General features: G+C 38.1%; 1 protein-coding gene across 1 annotated transcript in view; it reads right to left on the reverse strand.

Moving 5' to 3' along the window:
• CNTNAP5 (contactin associated protein like 5) overlaps positions 1-21,173 on the reverse strand; it is a 1,089,942-nt gene that overhangs the window by 201,249 nt on the left and 867,520 nt on the right. Inside the window, exon 14 of the mRNA XM_018061606.1 lies at positions 16,845-17,001. Within this exon, the coding sequence (XP_017917095.1) occupies positions 16,845-17,001 (157 nt within the window). The remainder of the gene's footprint in view (positions 1-16,844; positions 17,002-21,173) is intronic.

Genomic DNA, 21,173 nt, shown 5'->3' on the forward strand with positions numbered 1-21,173 from the left:
AGAGTCCTAGCTACGGAAGCTCAAAGGGCACAAAGAATATACTATAGACACATTCTATATGTCTATATAATTTCCAGGTAGTTTGGTATGTCATGGTAATTTCCAGGGCAGGAATAGACATACAGAGATAGAGAATGGACATGTGGGCTCAGGGAGGGGAAGGGGAAGATAAGATGAATTGTGAGATTACAGTTAACATATTTACACTACCACACTGTTGTTGTTCAGTCACCAAATCATGCCCGACTCTTTGTAACCCCATGGACTGCATCCTGTCATTCACCATCTCCCAGAGTTTGCCCAAGTTCACGTCCATTGAATTGGTGATGCCATCCAACCATATCCTCTGTCATCCCCTTCTCCTCCTGCCCTCAATTTTTCCCAGCATCAGGGTTTTTTCCAGTGAGTCAACTCTTCAAATTAGGTGGCCAAAGTATTGGAGCTTCAGCTTCAGCATCAGTCCTTCCAATGAGTATTCAGGGTTGATTTCCTTTAAGATCCACTGGTTTGATCTCCTAGTTGTCCAAGGGACTCTCTAGAGTCTCCTTCGTCACCACAGTTCAAAAGCATCAATTCTTCAGCATAGATCCAGTTCACATCTCTGTACTTGACTACTGGAAAGACTGTAGCCTTGACTATATAGACCTTTGTTGACAAAGTGATGTCTTTGTTTTTTAATGCACTGTCTAGGTTTGTAATAGCTTTCGTGCCAAGAAGCAACTGTCTTCTAATTTCATGGCTGCAGTCACCATCCACAGTAATTTTAGAGCCCAAGTAGAGGAAACGTGTCATTAATTCTACTTTTTTCCCCTTCTATTTGCCATGGAGTTATGGGGCTGGATGCCATGATCTTAGTTTTTTTAATATTGAGTTTTAAGCCAGCTTTTTCACTCTCGTCTCTCAACCTCATCAAGAGGCTCTTTAGTTCCTCTTTGCTTTCTATAATTAGAGTGGTATCATCTGTATATGTGTAAAGTGAATAGCTAGCAGCAAGCTGCTGCATAGCGCAGGGAGCTCAGCTCTGCTCTGTAATGACCTGGAGGAGTGGGATGGGGGACGGAGAGAGGTCCAAGAGGGAGGAGGTATATGTATACATATGGCTGATTTCCTGGTTGTTCTGACAGTAAAGAATCTGCCCACAATGTGGGAGACCAGGGTTCAACCCCTACCTAGGTCAAGAAGATTCCCTGGAGAAGGGAATGGCTACCCACTCCAGGATTCTTGCTTGGAGAATTCCATGGAGCCAAGAGCCTGGCAGACTATAGTCCATGGGGTGACAGAGTCAGATACTTCTGAGCAACTAACAGTTTCATTTTCACCATTTCCTCCAGGCAATGTGAGGAGTAGGGGAGGGGTATGTGGATATCTACATGACTGATTCACTTCACTGTATAGCAGAAACTAGTAAAACACTGTAAAGCAATTATATTTTATTAAAAACTATAAAAATAATTCAAAAAAGACATGCATGTGTACTAATGATAAAACACGAACATTAAGAAAAAGACTCAAATTTTCTCAAGAGCAAGCTTATGGCATAGAATTAGCCAAAATAGTCTCGTTTTTAGTTTTACTATCTGAATCTGAAGAATTAACCAAAATCAGGACTGCAGAGCAGAGGTCACTGATTTCTTAATGTGTCATTAAAGTGTAGCAAAAACTTATATGCTGCCATTTTTCCATCAGCTAGTTTTTGAGTAACTGCTGCAATTATTTTATAGCATCACTTGGGTGACAGCTGATTAAATGAGGAATTTTTTTTTCCTTTTTATATTCTTCTCTCAGTCACTCAAATGTAACCAGTAACATATTATTCATAAAGTAGATAAGCCTAGAAAATTATGCAAAGAACTCAAGGCTTCAGGTCCCTCAGAAGCTTTTGTTTAAATCTGAAAGGACTGGTCTCAAGAGACTCTGCACACCTTTCTGTTCAGTGGGTTACATAATACTGTCCATTTGCTGTGGATGTGAAGGAAGAAAGGCTGGATAATGCCCACAAACAACCCAACAAGTCTAAATACCACATTGATATTTGCCAGAAATTATAACTTAACTTTGGGTAAGACAGTTATTTTCTTCTTGTCTTCCTTATTAAGACTTCCAGATAAACAAAAACAACCTAAGGGATCAGATGGCAAGAAGCTCCAGGGTCACTTGATTGACAAAAAAGCTCCAGGGTCACTTGGTTGAAAATGTGAAAACATTGACTGTGATCACTGTAGTCTACCCCAGAGGATAATGTCCCTTCACTTATGCCCCCCCTCCACTGATCAGGCCATATCTATCTGGAGTCTTTATTTCAGTTCCTAGCATTTCTTTTTGGGAGCAAGGTGTATAGAGTTGCTTTACAATATTGTGTTAGTTTCTGCTGTACAACAAAGTGAATCAATCACACATATACCTATATCTGCTCCCTCTTGGACCTCCCACTCCCTGCCCCATCCTACCTATCTAAGTCATCTTAGAGCTGAGTTCCCTGCTCTATACAGCAGCTTCCCACTATCTACCTATTTTACATACTGTAGTGTATATATGTCAGTCTCAATCTCCCAAGTCATCCCACCCTTCTGCCCCACTTTGTCTACGTGTCTGTTCTCTATGTCTGCATTTCTATTCCTGCCCTGCAAATATTCATCTATACCATTGTTCTAGATTCCACATATATGCATTTAGTATGCATTATTTGTTTTTCTTATGCCCATGTTTCTTACATGAAGGGAAAAATAAGACAGTGTTGGCATATATTTAATATTTTTGGAAACTGTATTTTTTTCTGTAAATATTTTTTAAACTTGAAGGCACAGGGATTGTCTCACGTAGATGTGAAAAAACAAAATCAGGTCTTGGTATATGAATACAGTCAAAGTTTACCCAATGCTACTTCATTAGTAAGAAATGCAAATGGCCTTACAGAGCTTATGAGTATAAAATGGAATTTTAAAAGTATTAGCAAGGATTAAGGTTTTTGTAGTCATCATTTGATTAACCTGTTCCTGATAGGACAGGAAAGGAAGGAAGATTCGGTAGTGCCATAAAATCTCTTCACAGAATGTCTGCGTACTTTCTCCTCTCTCACCCTTCTTCCCAGCCTAAACAAAATTAGCCTTTTCTCCTTCCACACCCATGAAATGTCACTGAATTGCTCTTTTCCACAGAATATGTCAGTGTCCGCCTTACTCCACATACTGCAGCACCTTGGTGTTGCCCTCTTCCCTGTTTCACACACACACACTCACATGCATTTTGTCATGAATACATATTCATTCAGCTGTCTGTGAAACATCTTTTCACATGTCAATAGTTATCTCTAACTCATATGCCCAAACCTCCTCCACTGGTCACCTTCCCAGGGATTGGCCACCCTACTTGTTACTCTGTGAATGACTTGGCCCTGGGCTCCCCAGCTGCTGAGGTGGAACACCTATGGGGCTTCATTTCTCCTCTTTTCCTCAGTTTCTCCCTCATTGTTGATCAACAATGTCCATCAAGCTCCCTTTTTCACACCACTATTCACTGCCTTATCCTCATCCTCCTGGCCTCAGCTCTGTTCTGAGGCCCAGAGTCTGCCTGGGCCTGGGTGAGAGTTACCTGACCTGCTTTGGCTGCTCCCCCCTTAGCCCTGTCCCCTCACACACTTCTCCACATGCTCAGAAACATGGACACACGTGTGGACAAGATGTGCTTCATTGCTTCAAACCTTGTAAAGAAATCTCTTACAGGAAGGGTCCAAATTTCAAAATGCTTAACATATTAGAGTAGACAAAAATCGCTATTTAAAGCCACCCTTGTCTTTTTTTTTTTCTCAGCTTCAATCAAAATAACTTTTAGATATATTATTTGCATTTTAAATGCAAATTTTATTTATTTATTTATTCTTATTTTTTAAATTTTAAAATCTTTAATTCTTACATGCGTTCCCAAACATGAACCCCCCTCCCACCTCCCTCCCCACAACATCTCTCTTTATAAGAGAAATTCTTCCTAAAAGAAAAAGGCCCATAGGATAGAGGCCCTGCATGGGTGTGGGGCTGCTATTCTTAGACCCTACTGCTGGCTCTGGGATTCCACTGAGCATCTCACATTGCAAGACTTGAGATGGGAGCCACCTCTTGCCTTTCCCTGGCCAGGTAACCACACAAAAAAGAGTTTTGCATCTGATCTCATTCCACCCTCACAACAGTCCTACGATGGTGTTATAACATTGCCTGCTTGCAAGCAGAGGAAACTAAGGAAAGAGGTGACCTCTCAGGGGATGGTGTTGGCAACTGGAGAAGCTAGTGTGTGCTGACTCACTTCAGTCATCCCAGACTCTTTGCAATCCCATGAACCATAATCCACTGGCCTCCTCTGTCTGTGGGATTTTTCAGGCAAGAATATTGAAATGGGTTGCCATGTCCTTCTCCCAGGGGTCTTCTCGACCCAGGGATCGAACCCACATCTCATGCATCTCCTGCATTATTGGTGGGTTCTTTAGCTGATGAGCCATGTGAGAAGGCCAGGAGAAGCTAGGATGGAAAGCAGAGCTTCTGCTGTAACCAGCGTCCTTTTCTATCCTCCAGGCCTTGTGTGCTTCTTACAGAGAGTGGCTGTCTCATGAGTGGAAGCTGTGTTGCCCATGTTTATCTAACATCTCCAGACAGAGCCAGAAAAACCCAGTCCTGAGTCCTTGAGCTGTCCTCCTGGGTCTCAGGCTGACTCTCCCATTCTGTTCACACAGGCTTTCTCCACACAAGATACACTTCAATTGATTAGGTTTCAGTTCTCTAATTTGCAATCATTTTCCAGCCCTGCATTCTCTGAGATTACACATAGGTCACCTTGACAGGAATTCTTGGAGCCCACAAACTCTTTGGTGACACATTTAGCAAGCAATCTTCTGGTTTATCTCTAGCTGGCAGACCCAGCCCCAACCATGACAGCATGAGTTTTACCAGGGAAATTTCAGAGAGCAGTCTAATTCTAGGGAGAGAGGTCTTCAGTGCTCTTTCCTTATTTTACTTAGAGTATGATGGATGAGTGATATATTTGATTACTCATACACTAGCTCATTTTCTTATTTTATTGCATATAGGTATGCACAGTTTTTGTAGAATTTAATTAAAGTAGTTAACTAATGACAACCTACTGTACAGCACAGGAAACTCTATTCAATGCTCTGTGGTGACCAAAATGGGAAGGAAATCCAAAAAAGAAAGGATATATATATGTGTGTTCATTCATCTTTCTGTAGAAACTAACACAACATTGTAAAAAAGAAAAAACTATACTCCAATGAAAATTAAAAACAAACAAAAAGAAGTTAGTCTAAATTCTATAAATTGATATTGCCTCTTAGTTTAAGATGCTGTGAAAGTAATAAAATAATAATAAAACCAATGACTAACACATTTTTGAGAACTAAATATCTGGTAGATCTTCTAGATGAGTAAATTCATGCCAACTCAATCAGCACTCCCCAGATATGGGCATTCTTTTCTTCTGTTTCTTTGCATTTCCTTAAATCAAATAAGAACCTGAAACTCAGAGAGGCTAAATGATAGTAAGTGACAAATTCAAGATTTGATCATCCCATTACAAAATAAAATATGATATAGAGATACATTACAGTTTAGATACAGACAATGAGGGTGCAGCCAGAATAAGTAGCCATATTTGTGTGTTCTGTGTATTTATTACATATATTACTTTGTAATATTTTCACTAAAAATCTATGACAGATTTACAAAAGAGAGAAAATTAATTCTTCCTTTTCTTCTTCTCCTTACTCTCTCCTCTTTCTCCTCCTTCTTCTTAATAATGAAGACTCTTTGAAAACAAGGCCAAGACACTGGGGTTTATTTGTAAATAGCATGAATGTCACTTGGAGCACCAACAGGCACAGTAGAAATGACAAACAAAAAAAAAAATGAAAGGAGGATCCAACATCACCAGGGTCCTGTCAGAGCTGTCCACACCTGGCAAAAGGTTTTAGAAACTTCTGAGTGAAAAGAGGTTGCAACTAATGTCTCCCTGTGTGGCTCTGGTTTTTTTTTGTTTGTTTGTTTGTTTTGTTTTGTTTTTTTTTTTTAACTTTTTATTTTGTATTAGACTATAGCCAATTGAAAATGTTGTGGTAGTTCCATGTTGTCAGCAAAGGGACTGAGCCATACATATGAATGTACCCGTTCTCCCCCAAACTCCCCTCTCATCCAAGCTGCCACATAACAGTGAGCAAAGTTCCCTGTGCTACACAATAGGTCCTTGTTGATTATCCATTTTAAATATAGCAGTGTGTACCTGTCCATTCCCAGCTCCCTAGCTATTCCTTTTCCCCATCCTTCTCCCTGGCAATCATAAGTTGGGTCAGCTGAAGTGTCTGTGTGGCACTGTTTTGATGCAAATGAATTCTGCAGATCTAGTGAGTTCTGTGGTAAAGCCACCTGCTCACCCCAGGGTCAGGGAGGCCAGCTCTGAACTAATACCTTTGTGGTCTGTATAAAGTCCAAAGTCCCTTCCACAATTTGGCTACATCTATCAAAGTAAAAAAGTGGATGATTTAACAATCCTACACTAGAAAGCTATGAAATAGAAATACTAATAATTAAAATTTTTTTAAAAGTATGTCAAGACTTAGAATTATTCATTGCAACACTTTTTCTAATGCTAAAATATCATTTACAAATAAAATATTTATAATTTTATGACAAGCTATAAGCTATGATACAACTCTACAGCCATTAAAATGGACAGGATGCATTCATGCTTATGCTTATTTAAAGATGCTAAGTCAAAGCTCTCTGAGATATATTTCATGTAGAAATAAAGTTGCAGAATGATATGTTTTGTATTAAAACAGTGAAAAATGAATAAACTTTAATATTCATAAATATGACAAATACATAAGAAGATATTTATATGTAGATGTACCCTACATATGGGCTTCTCTTGTGGCTCAGACCATAAAGAATCTGCCTGCAGGGCAGGAAACCAGGGTTTGATCCTTGGGTAAGGAAGATCCCCTGGGGAAGGGAATGGCTACCCACTCCAGTATTCTTATCTGGAGAATTCCATGGACAGAAGAGCCTAGTAGACTACAGTTAATGGGATAGCAAAAAGTCGGATGTGACTGAGCAACTAACACTTTCACTTTCACACTTTCACAGAAAATGCTCCACTATTACTATCTCAAGGTAATATGTAAAATGTTAAAATTTACATATTAGGTATAATAAAATAATTCCTAGTGATAATAAAGAAGGAGCTTCTTTTTTATTTACTATTTCTGCAATATTTGAATTTTTATAATAAGGATATAATAAACATATTTATATTGTGATTTTTAAAAACTTCTAAATTTTAAAAATCAGAAAAAATTATTCTCCTCACACATTGCTAAGTGAGTCAAAACTGACAGCTATAAGCAAACTTAAAGAATGTCCAAAAAAGTAAGCAGCTCATCTAATTTTATTCTGAGTAAGAGCTACTTTTAGGTGAGTAATGCCATATACTTAGTGATAAGTCAGCACATTAAAATAGAAAGCAAAGACTCATTGCACTAAGTAGAATTATAATATTTTGGTATACAGTAATGGCCCACATCAAAATGTTGTATAAAATTTACTAAAGAAATGTACATTTTTAACCTTGACATTGACTTTGAGTTCCATCTATTTTGGATACTCACAGTTCTGCAATTACCAAAGAAATATGACTCTACATAAAATCTAGAGATGATGAAGTTGTACAGGTTGACAGGTAACTGAGGCAATAGAAGCCTCAGTCTACATCTTTGATCTTTATAATTGTAAAAAAAAAGAAGAAGAAGAAGCATATCTCATAGCTATGTTTTGTTTCCTAGAACCAGTAGGTCTTAAATTGCCTATTAGATGTTATTAATAGGATGGTAGCATCATTGATGGAGAAGGCAATGGCACCCCACTCCAGTATTCTTGCCTGGAGAATCCCATGGACGGAGGAGCCTGGAAGGCTGCAGTCCATAGGGTTGCGAAGAGTCAGACACACTGAGCGACTTCACTTTCACTTTTCACTTCCATGCATTGGAGAAGGAACTGGCAACCCACTCCAGTGTTCTTGCCTGGGGAATCCCAGGGACAGCGGAGCCTGGTGGGCTGCCGTCTATGGGGTCACACAGAGTCGGACACGACTGAAGTGGCTTAGCAGCAGCAGCAGCAGCATCATTGAATAAAAAATACAAAAACAAAAATATCGCTTAATGCTACCCTTGGCAAAGTATTAACTATTGTACTCCATCTAGATTTCTATAAAGTGGTGATGTGATATGTTAGTTTTAAAATATCAATCCCTGATTATAAGTTGTGCTTTCCCATTTTTGTATTTTTCCTTTTATTCCTCAGTATGTGATGCCTTCTTTCATCTCCTATCAGATACACAGCAAGACACTTTATTTAAAAACAATCTGAAACCCAGTCATAGGATTGTTAATGTAAACAAGTCAATATCAAGTTGCTCCAGGATATATGCTTTCAGTGACAATTTACGGAATAAAAGAGCAGAACATAACCAGCAAGGAGAAGGCATATTTGTCCAGGATGAGGGTATAGGGAGAAAGGAAAAAAAAAAAAAAAACTCATGGATTCATTCATTCACTCAGAAGTTAACCTATGAATAACTTACCGTGTGCCTAGCACACTTTTTCCAATCCAAGGCTCTGGCTCTGATTGTATTGCTCGATGAACATGGAAATCGAGGACTGAGAGAGTAAAAACCCTGCAAACCCTAACAATCACTGGAAAAGCTCATAAACAGATCTATGAATAAAACACTTCCTCCAGTAGAGATTGTACAATATTATTTTTTTTTAAATAAGAAATAGAGCCTTTATTTTCCAGATTTCAGAATTCCTGCCCCATCTTATGGCATTACCTAGTTTGAAGCACCATCGCTGCACTGAGGATGGGAATCCCAGAGGTAGTGGTTTTGGGGAAATCAAAAGGGGTCTGAAAGGTCAAAGAATAGCCTATATGAAGAAACGGCAAAACCATAAACCCTTAGATGTAACCAGCATCATTTCCCCCAAGGCAATTGTCTCATTAAGTCTCCAAGGAAAGGAGTGAAGGGCCCTTGTGAAGGTCAAGGTTCTGGGACTGGATTAGACCTGTCTTTACAAAGAAAACAGCTCAAGGCAAATGTATAAAAATATAGCTTTGGGAGTGGCATGGCCACTTCTGACTATGCTTTGATAGCTGAGAGAAAATCAATCTGCCGCAAAAAAGTTTAAACTTGGAGTAAATATTTCTGGTGAGATAATAAAAGGTGGGTAACAGTCAACACTGTAGTAAATATCTGTTAATCCTTGAATGATCATAGCCCAATTTTCAAAAAGACTGAGAGGTAAAAATGCCTTTACAGAAAGTCATTACCCATTATTCATTCATGGCTTCAGCACCATTTATTAGATAATTTCTTGGTGGCAGAGAAGTGCAATTAAGGGCTAACAGTGATTTGAAGCTCCAGGATACCACACACTGAGTAAAAACGAATAACCTAAATATCCTGCTTTAAAAAAAAAAAAAAAAAAGAACAATAGATTTCCTTTGTTCGATGATCAGATGACCAGAATATAAACTTTATACCATTTTTTCTTTCTATTCTGTGCCATGTCATTTATACAAGGGAGAAGTAAATACAAGAGGCAAAGAACAGAGTGAATGAAAATCACGTAAAATATCTATGCTTGCTTATGAATAAATTCAAGTATGTCCTGCTGTTAAAAAAGAGAGCTTCATCTTAGTTCTACCTGGTTGATTGGATGAGAAAATTTTTCATCCAGGTCCGGGGCCATCAAGAGGAGGCACAATTTGGACCATCTTTCTGCTCCTCCATCTCACCACCCAACATTGTTTTTATTGTTCTACAACCATCCTTTGTGTCCCAATTTGTTCCCTTCCACCCAGATGACTGTTTTTCCCTTCCAAACACTGTCTTGTGAGATCTCTAGGCATGAGCTGTTTGGCAACCTCCCTTCCTGCTCTCAGCAGCCCATTCGTCTGAAGTTATTAAGTCAGAAAACACCCGACTGAGAGGAGGTCTAGAGGCTGAGTCATTCTATTGAAGAGAAGTTACTGTGCAAACAATCATTCACTGTGAGACTGTTATTCATTACAAGTTTTCTCATTTCTTTCTTTCTTCATTTTTAGTTCTTCGACAGGGATGGAAACCCCTGCAGAAATCAGCTCTATGGTACACCTGTTCAGAAGTCTCTTTGATGCTTCCCTTTATTCAAAGGATCATGTTTGGGGTGTTTTCTCCCTCCACTCTCATCCATCTTCGGAGCTGCTTTACTTTCATCTATACCCAGAGCATACTCATTTTTTCTTATTTACTTGGCACCCATCAAACCTCATCAAAGGAAATCAACCCTGAATATTTATGGGAAGGACAGATGCTGAGCCAACTCATTGAAATAGACTCTGATGCTGGTAAAGATTGAAGGCAGGAGAGGGGGATGACAGAGGATGAGATGGCTGGATGGCACCACTGACTCAATGGAAATGAGTTTGAGCAAACTGCAGAAGATGGTGAGGGACAGGGAATCCTGGCGTGCTGCAGTCCATGTGGTTGCAAAGAGTCTGACACAACTTAATGACCAGACAACAACAACATTGAAATATATGATAGCAAGTAACTCAGTTACAGAGGTTGCTCAAAACAGAATAAAATATGATCAATTACTAGAGTCTTGGAAGACAACTGAGGCTCTACTTGGCTTAGCAGAGAGCAAAATACACCATGCAGTGATCATGATTAGAGATGCCCTGGGAGAGGTCTCTTTGGCATCCTCACTGGCTGCTATGCAAAATGAAAACTGAGCAACTCCTTGGATGCAGTCAGCAAGGGTACTGACTTGGACTCAGCTGGAATTTCCTACTCTATCCCCTTAGACAGGTGACTTTATCCAAGACACTTAGCATTTCAGAGCCTTGATTTCCTTTTCTGGGGCAAAGAGTTAATAAAACCAGCCTCAAGTGTTGTTGAGATAATTACATGAGATATAGTGTATACAATGCTAAGAAGACATCAGTATATGAGACTTTTCCCCCATTTCTTTTATTTTTAATTTAATTTTGTTTTATGAAACCTTTAAAACTCAAGTTTGATCCATGAAGCAGGGCACCCAAAACCAGTGCTCTGAGTCAACCTAGAGGTAGAGGGTGGGGAGGGAGGTGGAAGGGGGTTCAGGATGAGGGGACAAATTCATGTTGATGTATCACAAAAACCATCATAGTACTATAAAGTAATTATCGTCCAATGAAATAAATATAAAAATTATTGAAATATAGTTGATTTACAATGTTATGTTACTTTTAGTTGTTCAGTTCAGTTCAATTCAGTCACTCAGTCGTGTCCGAATCTTTGCAACCCCATGAATCACAGCACACTAGGCCTCCCTGTCCATCACCAACTCCTGGAGTTCACTCAAACTCAGGTCCATTGAGTCGGTGATGCCATCCAGCCCTCTCATCCTCTGTCGTCCCCTTTTCCTCCTGCTCCCAACCCCTCCCAGCATCAGGGTCTTTTCCAATGCGTCAACTCTTCGCATGAGGTGGCCAAAGTATTGGAGTTTCAGTTTCAGCATCAGTCCTTCCAGTGAACACCCAGGACTGATCTCCTTTAGGATGGACTGGTTGGATCTCCTTGCAGTCCAAGGGACTCTCAAGAGTCTTCTCCAACACCACAGTTCAAAAGCATCAATTATTCGGCACTCAGCTTTCTTCACAGTCCAACTCTCACATCCATACATGACCACTGGAAAAACCATAGCTTTGGCTAGAAGGACCTCTGTTGGCAAAGTAATATCTCTGCTTTTCAATATGCTCTCTAGGTTGGTCATAACTTTCCTTCCAAGGAGTAAGCGTCTTTTAATTTCATGGCTGCAATCACCATCTGCAGTGATTTTGGAGCCCAAGAAAATAAAGTCAGCCACTGTTTCCACTGTTTCCCCATCTATTTGTCATGAAGTGCTGGGCCCAGATGCCATGATCTTAGTTTTCTGAATGTTGAGCTTTAAGCCAACTTTTTCACTCTCCTCTTTCACTTTCATCAAAAGGCTTTTTAGTTGTACAGCAAAGTAATTCAGTGATATACAGATAGATAGATAGATAGATAGATAGATAGATATAGATATTCTTTTTTAGATTTGTTTCCACTATAGGTTATCACAGAGTATCCTTTTCCTTTATAAGTTATTACAGAGTATAGTTCACTGTACTATATAGTAGGTCCTTGCTGATTATCTATTTTATATATGGTAGTGTGTATATGTTAATTCCAGACCGGTAATTTATCCCTCTACCACCTTTCCCCTTTGGTAACCATAAGTTTGTTTTCTAGATCTGTGAGTCTGTTTCTCTTTATAAATAAGGTTATTTGTACCATTTTTTCTTTCCAGATTCCACATATAGACAATATCCTATGATATTTGTCTTTCTCTGACACGACATTTTTGAGAGACAATATTATCTAGGACTTGTAATATATCAATGTGCTATCGACTAAATGCTATAGTAGCCCAAGTCAGAATTCTGACTAACTACCAAGAGCAGAAACTTGAGGGACGTTTATCAGGTAAATATGTTTGAGCTTTCTTAGAAGCACTCAGACACCAAAAGGAACATGCCTGTCAGAAACAAAAATTTGAAATGCAACGAAAGCCGAATCGACCACATGTTATCTAAGAATCAGGTTGGAGGAAAAAAAAAAAAAAAGAATCAGGTTGGAGGAATGTTAAAGAAAATGATTATTCGCCAATGGTGTTAGATTTTGTACTTTAAATAATAATGAACACATTTCAAAAAGGCTATGCCAGGTTTCATTCTGAGTGTATATGCCATGTCCACAATCCATGTTACAGACAAAGCTGTTTCATTGTTATTTCACATACAAGGAGCTTCATGATCTGGATTTGACCTTCTTCCGTGTCTACATAGCATGTAAATTGCACACATGAAAACTGCAAAAACTACAGTGAGATACTTGTATTTTGAAGAAGTAGCTATTTTTATATTACTTACATTTCTGTGTCTGAATAAATGGCAGCACTTAAGTATACTATACTACCTTTAGTTACTTCTGGTTCTTCAAAACTTACCTATACTTTTCCTTGAAATCAACATATCCCAACTCAAGTGCACCCTAGGTCTGACAAACCTGTGCTTATATGTATAATCAAACTTATCACACTAATGCATTTATTGCTAAATAGTTAGCCTCTACTATTCCACTGCCCTGAAAGTTCCTCAAGGGTAAGAATTATATGCCCCTGGCTTTCTCTGTACAACAGACTATCAAACTGCCCAGAGTAGGCATTCTTTCGACAAATGATTGAAGAGTAAATGTCAGACGGAATAGTATGCACAGTTGCCTGTATAACAAATTATTTCCCAGAATCACTGATGACAGATTATAGCTTGTCCTAAGAAAATGAAATCTAGAAGAGTTAAATCAGAATCTTTGGGGACATGCCTGGTAATCCAGTGGTTAAGACTCTGTTTCCAAAGCTGGGGACACAGGTTCATTCACTGGTCAGGGGACTAAGATCCTACATGCCACAGGACCAAAAAAATTAGAATCTATTCTCTTATGAGAATGATAGAAGGAAATTTCTAATTTCACCTGGGCTGGAAAAGTGAATCAGAAAGCTAATTTGGGTAAGAATTTCATTTAGTATATAGTGATTTACTATATTGCAACCCCTAGATAATATTGTCACTTAACAATGTTACCTATCACATCCTGAAAGGTTCTTAGTATTTTATATACTATATCCTGTATGATCTATATATGAGATGCTCAACATAACTCTAGGACATCCATGGGTGAAGTGGGCATCTTTACAGAGGGACAGTCAGATCATTTCTCTTGATCCTTCATAGGTTAATTGTTGAACAAAACCTACATCTAAAATTAAATGTTTATGCTCTAATCAAGGTTACTTGCTAAATAAAATGACACATGATGAAGCTTTCCCACTGGCTTTAAAAGGACAGTAAAAGGTTATGAAATATGCCATAACCTAAGTTGCTGGAGGTATGATGGCTCCAGAGTTGAGAAAAAGTGTTCCTGAGCACAGTCTTGATGATGAAGTTAAGTCAAGAGGAGGAGTTCAAAGGTTAGCGATCAAGTGAGAAAGTCAAAGAAGGGAGACTCTGGAATGACAGTAGATGAGATGATTGATGGAAAGTCCTGGAGAAGGGAGGGTAGAGGCACTTCAATACTTGATAGTCTAATTTTCCACTTTTAAGTGGTGTGATGTGATTCTCTTCCTCAGTGTTTACTAAATTAAGTCCAGCTCTGGTCATTTGTTCCCTAGCAAGGGAAAGCACTAAGGCAGCATTCAGTATGGGAAGGGCTTCACCAAAGGAAAAAGTGAGCAAAGATTAAGTGTTCAACCAAAAAAAAAAGAAAAGAAAAAAAAAGAAAATTGAAGGCACTCAGGAGAAACACTTTCCCTTCTCAATGACTCTTTACATTCTAACCCCCCTTATCATCTTCTCTGATGATACAGAATAAAACAAAGGTGTTTGCATGTAAGTCTATAAATTCATATGTTTCTAATGTCAGCACACAGCAAAAGGAAGTTAAAGAATCAAAATATAATGAGTGAATCAAACTGCTGGTTGCAGAGGATTTTGATTATGTTTTCCTGGCCAAACAATCATGTCACTTTTTCACATGTCTCTCAAGCTTGTAGTTGTCATTTGGGGATCACTTCTCCTCAAAAGTCTATTACATTCATCTATTCAGCTAGCTACCATCAACTTCTACTGTACAAAGGGTAAGACTTTGGGGAAGTAATGTTAAAAGAGACCCCATATTCAAAAAGAAGAAGAGTTATTTTTTATTTGCAGATCTATAAGATGAGATAGAAGGCTCTGCAGGAAAGAGTAGAGTCCCCAAAGAATGGAGACATCCAGTTAACTTTATCTTATTTGCCATGTTAGGAGAAGGAACCCAGGTCACATGACTCAGGCCCCAAGCAGCCTAAAACATTCCAAAGCCATGGACCATTTCGTGGAGCCTGATGGAGCCATATGTTTGATCTTTTCTTACTGAACTAAGGTTTAAAGCAGACCTAAAATTTTATCTGAAACAGTCCTTGCTGTTATCAACTAAAACAGTGAAAGAAAAACACTTAAAAGTCATTTCCACTAAGTTGGGAGCAGTTTGACACAGGAATTCTTAAATATACTTGAGCAGTACTTGATGAAACAAGCGCAATTTACAAAATCAAAACCAAAGAAGGTCTTAAATTTTTCAAAATCAAACTGTCTTTGGAAATGTTCTGTGCATATTTTCACCATCACTACAGTGAAAAAACAAGCAATTAACCAGGAGGGTAAAGGAAAAGTAGACGTCATGGCCATGAGAACTAAAAACTAAATTTATCTACAAAAGTAACTTGGTGTTGGGGAGTTCAAATTCTGGATCTCCCTTTTAGTAGATGAGTGAGAAAATAATTTAATTTCTCTGTAATCTACATTCCTCAACCATAAGATGTCAAAGTGAGAAGATCATAAAAAAAATAATAGGTTTTCTTTCTTTGTCAAATAGAGGGAAAGGATAAATTAGGAGTTCATGATTAACAGATACACACCACTATATATAAAATAGATTAACAATAAAGACCTACTGTATAGCACAGGGAACTCTACTCAGTATTCTGTAATATCTTTGTCAAATTTATGGTTACCGAAAGGGAAAGGGGGGAAGGGACAAATTAAGAGTTTGGGATTAATGGATACACACTATTATATATAAAATGGGTAACCAATAAATAACTAGTATATAGCTCAGGGAACTCTACTCAGTATCCTATAATAACCTGAATGAAAAAGAACCTGAAAAATAATAGCTATATGTATATGTATAATGGGGCTTTTCCCTGTTGGCTCAGCTGGGAAAGAATCCACTGGCAATGCAGGATACCTGAGTTCGATCGATCCCTGGGTTGGGAAGATCCCCTGGAGAAAGGAACAGCTACCATCTCTAGTATTCTGGCCTGGAGAATTCCATGAACTACATAGCCCATGGGGTCACAAAGAGTCAGACACAACTGAGTAACGTTCAAAAAATACATATATGTATGTATAACTCTATCACTTTGCTCTACACTTGAAGCTAACAAAACATTGTAGATCAAGTGCACTCCAATATAAATTTTTTTAATCAAAAAAAGGATCTACTGTACATCACAGGAAACTAGAGTCAATAGCTTGTAATAATCTATAAGGAAATAGAATCTGAAAAAGATGTGTGTGTGTGTACGTGTGCCTGTTTGTACCGTACACCTGAAACTACCACTACATTTTAAACCAACTGTGCTTTGATTAAAAATACAAAAGAATAAGTGGGTTGTTATGAAGGTTAAATTGATGTTCAATAAGCATAAATTCTCTATTTTTACTGGCAATAATAGGGTTGGCTGGTGGCTGGGTCATTCATCAGTGAGACAATGCAACAATAAAGAAACCGTCTGTGTAATTACACATCCCTATTTCCCATATTTTTTCCGAAAGCCTACATTCTACACATTATAGAAATGCCAGCTAAATGCAAAGCTAAATATTACATTTCATTCTTACGTTGAAAATGGAATGTTGAGAATATACGATGATGGTGTTGCCACATGCTTTACGTTACAAACTTTAGTAATAGCCCTGAAAGTACTAGGACTGGCAAGTTCCAGAGTTAAAAACGATCACCATCATTAAGAAGCCTTAGTTCATATGGAATTTCTCATTCATGTTCCTTTATTTTATGGGATATTTTATGCATCTCTTAGTGGGCTTCCTGCACAAGTGCAGAGAGATCTGCGTTCCCATTACCATTCATCCTTGTCAGCATCACAGTTGCAAAAGTGTCGAATGTCCAGGCAGCTCTCATCCAGGCCACAGTCGCATTGCTGAACTCCAGGAGGGGCGCCTCCCCAGTAGGGTTGCCTTTCATTGGACCGCCCAATCCACCAAGTCAATGGAGTTCCATCTGAAAGACAAGATGCTTCACAAGTCAGAATGGAGCAAGCTTGACATAGCACAGAGGGTGTCACAGAAACTGAGATGAAAATGTCTTGAAGAATATATGTACATTGTATGTACATGTATACAAATTCTTTTCATGAAAGTATTTATATAAATATTTGTGTATAGATATCTATGTGTATACATACATACACATACATACACACACACATATATACAGAGAGGCAAGGAAAGAGAGAAAGAAAGAGATAGGAAAAAAAGAGAAAAAAGGAAAGAAAAGGGGGAAGAAAGAACAGAAGAAAAGCAAGCAAGGAAGGAAGAGAGCAAAGAATATATATATACACACACACACACACACACACACACACACACATATCTCCCTCCCTCCCTCTCTTCCTTCCTCTTTTCCCTTCTGTTTCTCCCTCCCCTTTCTTTCTTCCTTTTTTTCTTTTTTCCTCTTTTTCTCCTTCCTCTTTCTTGCTCTCTCTCTCTCTCTCTCTCTATATATATATATATATATATATACACACATATATATATACAGAAAGAGATATATCCATACCCATATATATATATATAGAGAGAGAGAGAGAGAGAGTGTATATATATATACACTTTTGTGAAAAGTATCTCTAGAGAAGAATATTGAGTTCTCACAATGTTCAGACACAGAGTCACAAGCTCAAATGCTAATCAAATCTGGCAGGCATATCACAATTGAGTACACTGAGCTAGATTTTAGACCAACAAAATTGAATATATACAAAAACCAATTTTCTTTTAAAGTTACAAAAGGATAAACAATAGCATGAGGGCCAAAATTACCCTGATCTTAGTTCTCAGTGGAGAGGAGTACACATGGAAGTCAGGAAGGGAATGTTGGCTCAGAGGACAAGATGGCTCTGTTTTACCCCCCCACTGATTTCTGTCATGACAAAGACTAGCTCCAAGGTTATCATATCTTTTGGTTTTGTTTAAAAAGTCATAATATTTCAAGTACAAAGATTTGGACAAAAAATATCATGAAAGTAAATACAGCATGGGTCAATGAAATCCCTTTGTATGTCATATTTAACCCATACAAAGCTAGTATGTAACCTCTAATTTGCGGTTTATGTAATTAATAGAAAACATTTTTTGAGTCTTGTCCCTTTCATTTTTTTCTTTGCAAAGTTTAGTTTAGTAATATATGTTGAAGTTATCCTCTATAATTAAAAATATTTACAGATAAAAATATTATCCAGAAGATGATAATACATCCAAAACAACAGATATATATAGGCAGAGATGTATGTGTTATATACCTTAGGTTGAAAGAGGTTAAGCTTTGATTCTTTTGGGGAATGGCTGATCTGTTTCTGTTTGGCATACAATAGGCACTTAATGTGTATTTATCTTTTGAAAATGAAAGAAACAATTATTAAAAGCTATTTTCATGATTTATCATTTTAAACAGAATAATATTTATCTGAGAATGATATTAGCTTAGAATTTCACCTTGTCAAGATTTGATTTAATATACAACTCCTGATGTACAAATATATTATTTATAAATTATTCATGTACACAAATAGAAACAAGTTTCTCTGAATCGGTTTAACTGCAAATATCCTTATGGAAATCACTGAGGCAAATAAGAAGAGAATGACAATCTAAAGCTTCCAAGAACCTGCAAGTAATGAGAAAAAGATAAAATGGGTACTATGAAAAGCAGAAGCATCTTAGGGATGCTGAGTTGGAGAAAGACAGACTGAAGGACTGTCCTCACCTGAAAAATACTACTTTCACTCTAAAATGTTTGGGAACGCATGTAAGAATTTAAGATTTTAAAATTTAAAAAAAAAAAAATAAATTAAAAAAAAAAAAAAAGAAAAAAAAAATAAAATGTTTCAATTCCCATAGGTATACTCATGTGGATATATGGCAGAAACCAACGCAATATTGTAAAGCAATTATCATTCAATTAAAAACAAATAAAAAAAAGAATTCTTGAGTTTCTATCCTCATAGAACTGCTCTGAATAAAATTATGTACACAAGAAAAAATAAAATAAAATGTTTCAATTCCCTTTATTACCTTTTAAGTTAGAATTTCAGTTAGAGATGTCTGTTAACCACTGTCTTCTTTTTAAAGAATAATTTTAAATCAATTTTACTTTGTTCCAAATAGCTGTAAATCTCTGGACACTAGCTCAAATGAACTGCTTTGTTTCTGACCACAAGCTCAGTTAAGCCATATTCAAGTGGGTTTATTTAGAGCAAGAAGCATTTTCAGGCCTGGGGTAAGCTAAAGTGGATCATTCCAGTGTGTGAGTCCAGGTAACACAGGGGTAAAACGTTGTGTGTTTAGACTTTCCTGGTGGTATAGTGGATAAGAATCATCCTGCCAATGCAGGGGACATGGGTTTGATCCCTAGTCCAGGAAGATTTCATATTTTGCAAGGCTACTAAGCCCATGGGCCACAACTACTGAGCTTGCATGCTGCAACTTCTGAAGCCTGTGTACCTAGAGCCTGTGCTCCCCAATAAGAGAAACACTCATAATGAGAAACCCATGGACAAAAATGAAGAGTAACTTCTGCTTGCACGTACTCCTGTGTACAGCAATGATGACCCAGAGGAGCCAACAATAAAAACAAACCAAAAAAAGTCTTGTGTTTGAATAAGTTTTCCCAAGTTGACAAGAAATGGGAAGAAATCTCTCCACTTCTCTCTCTTGGCACTGTCCAAACCTCTCCTCCATTGTGTAGAATCTTGATCATAGTGAAGTTCGATGTGATCATGGATTATTTTTATTTGTAAGTAATCCAAGGTTGCAATCATATTAACAGTGTTATTATCAGTGGTTTTAGTGCTGAAAAACCATTTTGTGCCTGCAAGCTGGTGCAAATGTTGCCGTCTAGTAGTTTCACTAGTTCTTATCCGGTACCTTATTCCCCTAGAGGTACCATTAGCATCCCAAGATTTTGTTTTGCTTGGAACCTATCAGTGCCTGTACCAGTGAAACTTGGAGTTCCCTCCTCATATCTGGAAATCATTATAAAATTTGCAAATTGTTTTGACTGATTGAATACCAATGAGCAAAATTTTAAAGATGGGAAACATAGGGAATAAAGACAAAACACACACACACACAAATTTGAAATCAGGAGCTTAAAATTATGGTTTAATTTTGGGCTTCCCTTGTAGCTCAGTCAGTAAAGAATCTGCCTGCAATGCAGGAGACCTGGGTTCATTCCCTGAGTTGGGAAGATTTCCCCGGGAGAAGGAAATGGCAACCCATACAGTATTCTTGCCTGGAAAATCCCATGGACAGAGGAGCCTGGCAGGCTACAGTCCATGGGGTCACAAGAGTCAGACACAATTTAGCAACTAAACTACCACCAATTATCTTCTTAGATGCCCCATGTTTGTGCTTATTCCCCTGTAGAGTACAAGTTGAAATACAACAAATGGAAAACTGAGGATTAAAAAGGGTGACTAATTTGCCTTCATTCAAGGCCCTAATGATGTAGTCAGGAAGAGAACTGGCACCCTTTCTCCACATTTTGGGCATTGAAAAGATTGAATTCACAGCATGTGGTATCGTGGGGCTCTTGCAAGTGCTAAATATCCCTGCCTCATTGATGTCTTCATCTTGCTACTTGCTTTGGTCCCTGGAACAGGGGTGGGATGGGGTGAGAGGTGGGAGGGAGGTTCAAGATGGAGGAGACATATGTATACGTATGATGGATTCATGCTTATATATGACAGAAATCAACACAATATTGTATAACAATTATCCTCCAATTAGAAATATTTTTTAAAACAATGAGGTTATATCAGCTTTGTGTCTAGACCTTAAGAAGCATGCATTTTCCCTCTGCTCCTGGGAGCAGGGTGTCTCTGACATGGTGGGAGAACATATTTGAGATGGTCACAGCCTCTCCAGGGGGACCTCAAGATGTTACATATGGAACACCTGTCCTATGTGACACTCAGACCTGTGAGCATAAGTCCTGAGCATTGTATGCCACTGAGTTTGGCAACAGGCAGCATAGCATTATTATGACAATTGTTGATAAAATGCAAATCAAATATCAACGACATTCAAAAATTCAGTTGGATGATGCGGAAGTAAACACAATGATCAACAATGGTCCTCCTTTCAATTGCAATTCGGTTGGCAACGTGAATA

The sequence above is a fragment of the Capra hircus genome, chromosome 2, assembly GCF_001704415.2.
Source record: "Capra hircus breed San Clemente chromosome 2, ASM170441v1, whole genome shotgun sequence".
NCBI classification, from domain to species: Eukaryota; Metazoa; Chordata; class Mammalia; order Artiodactyla; family Bovidae; genus Capra; species Capra hircus.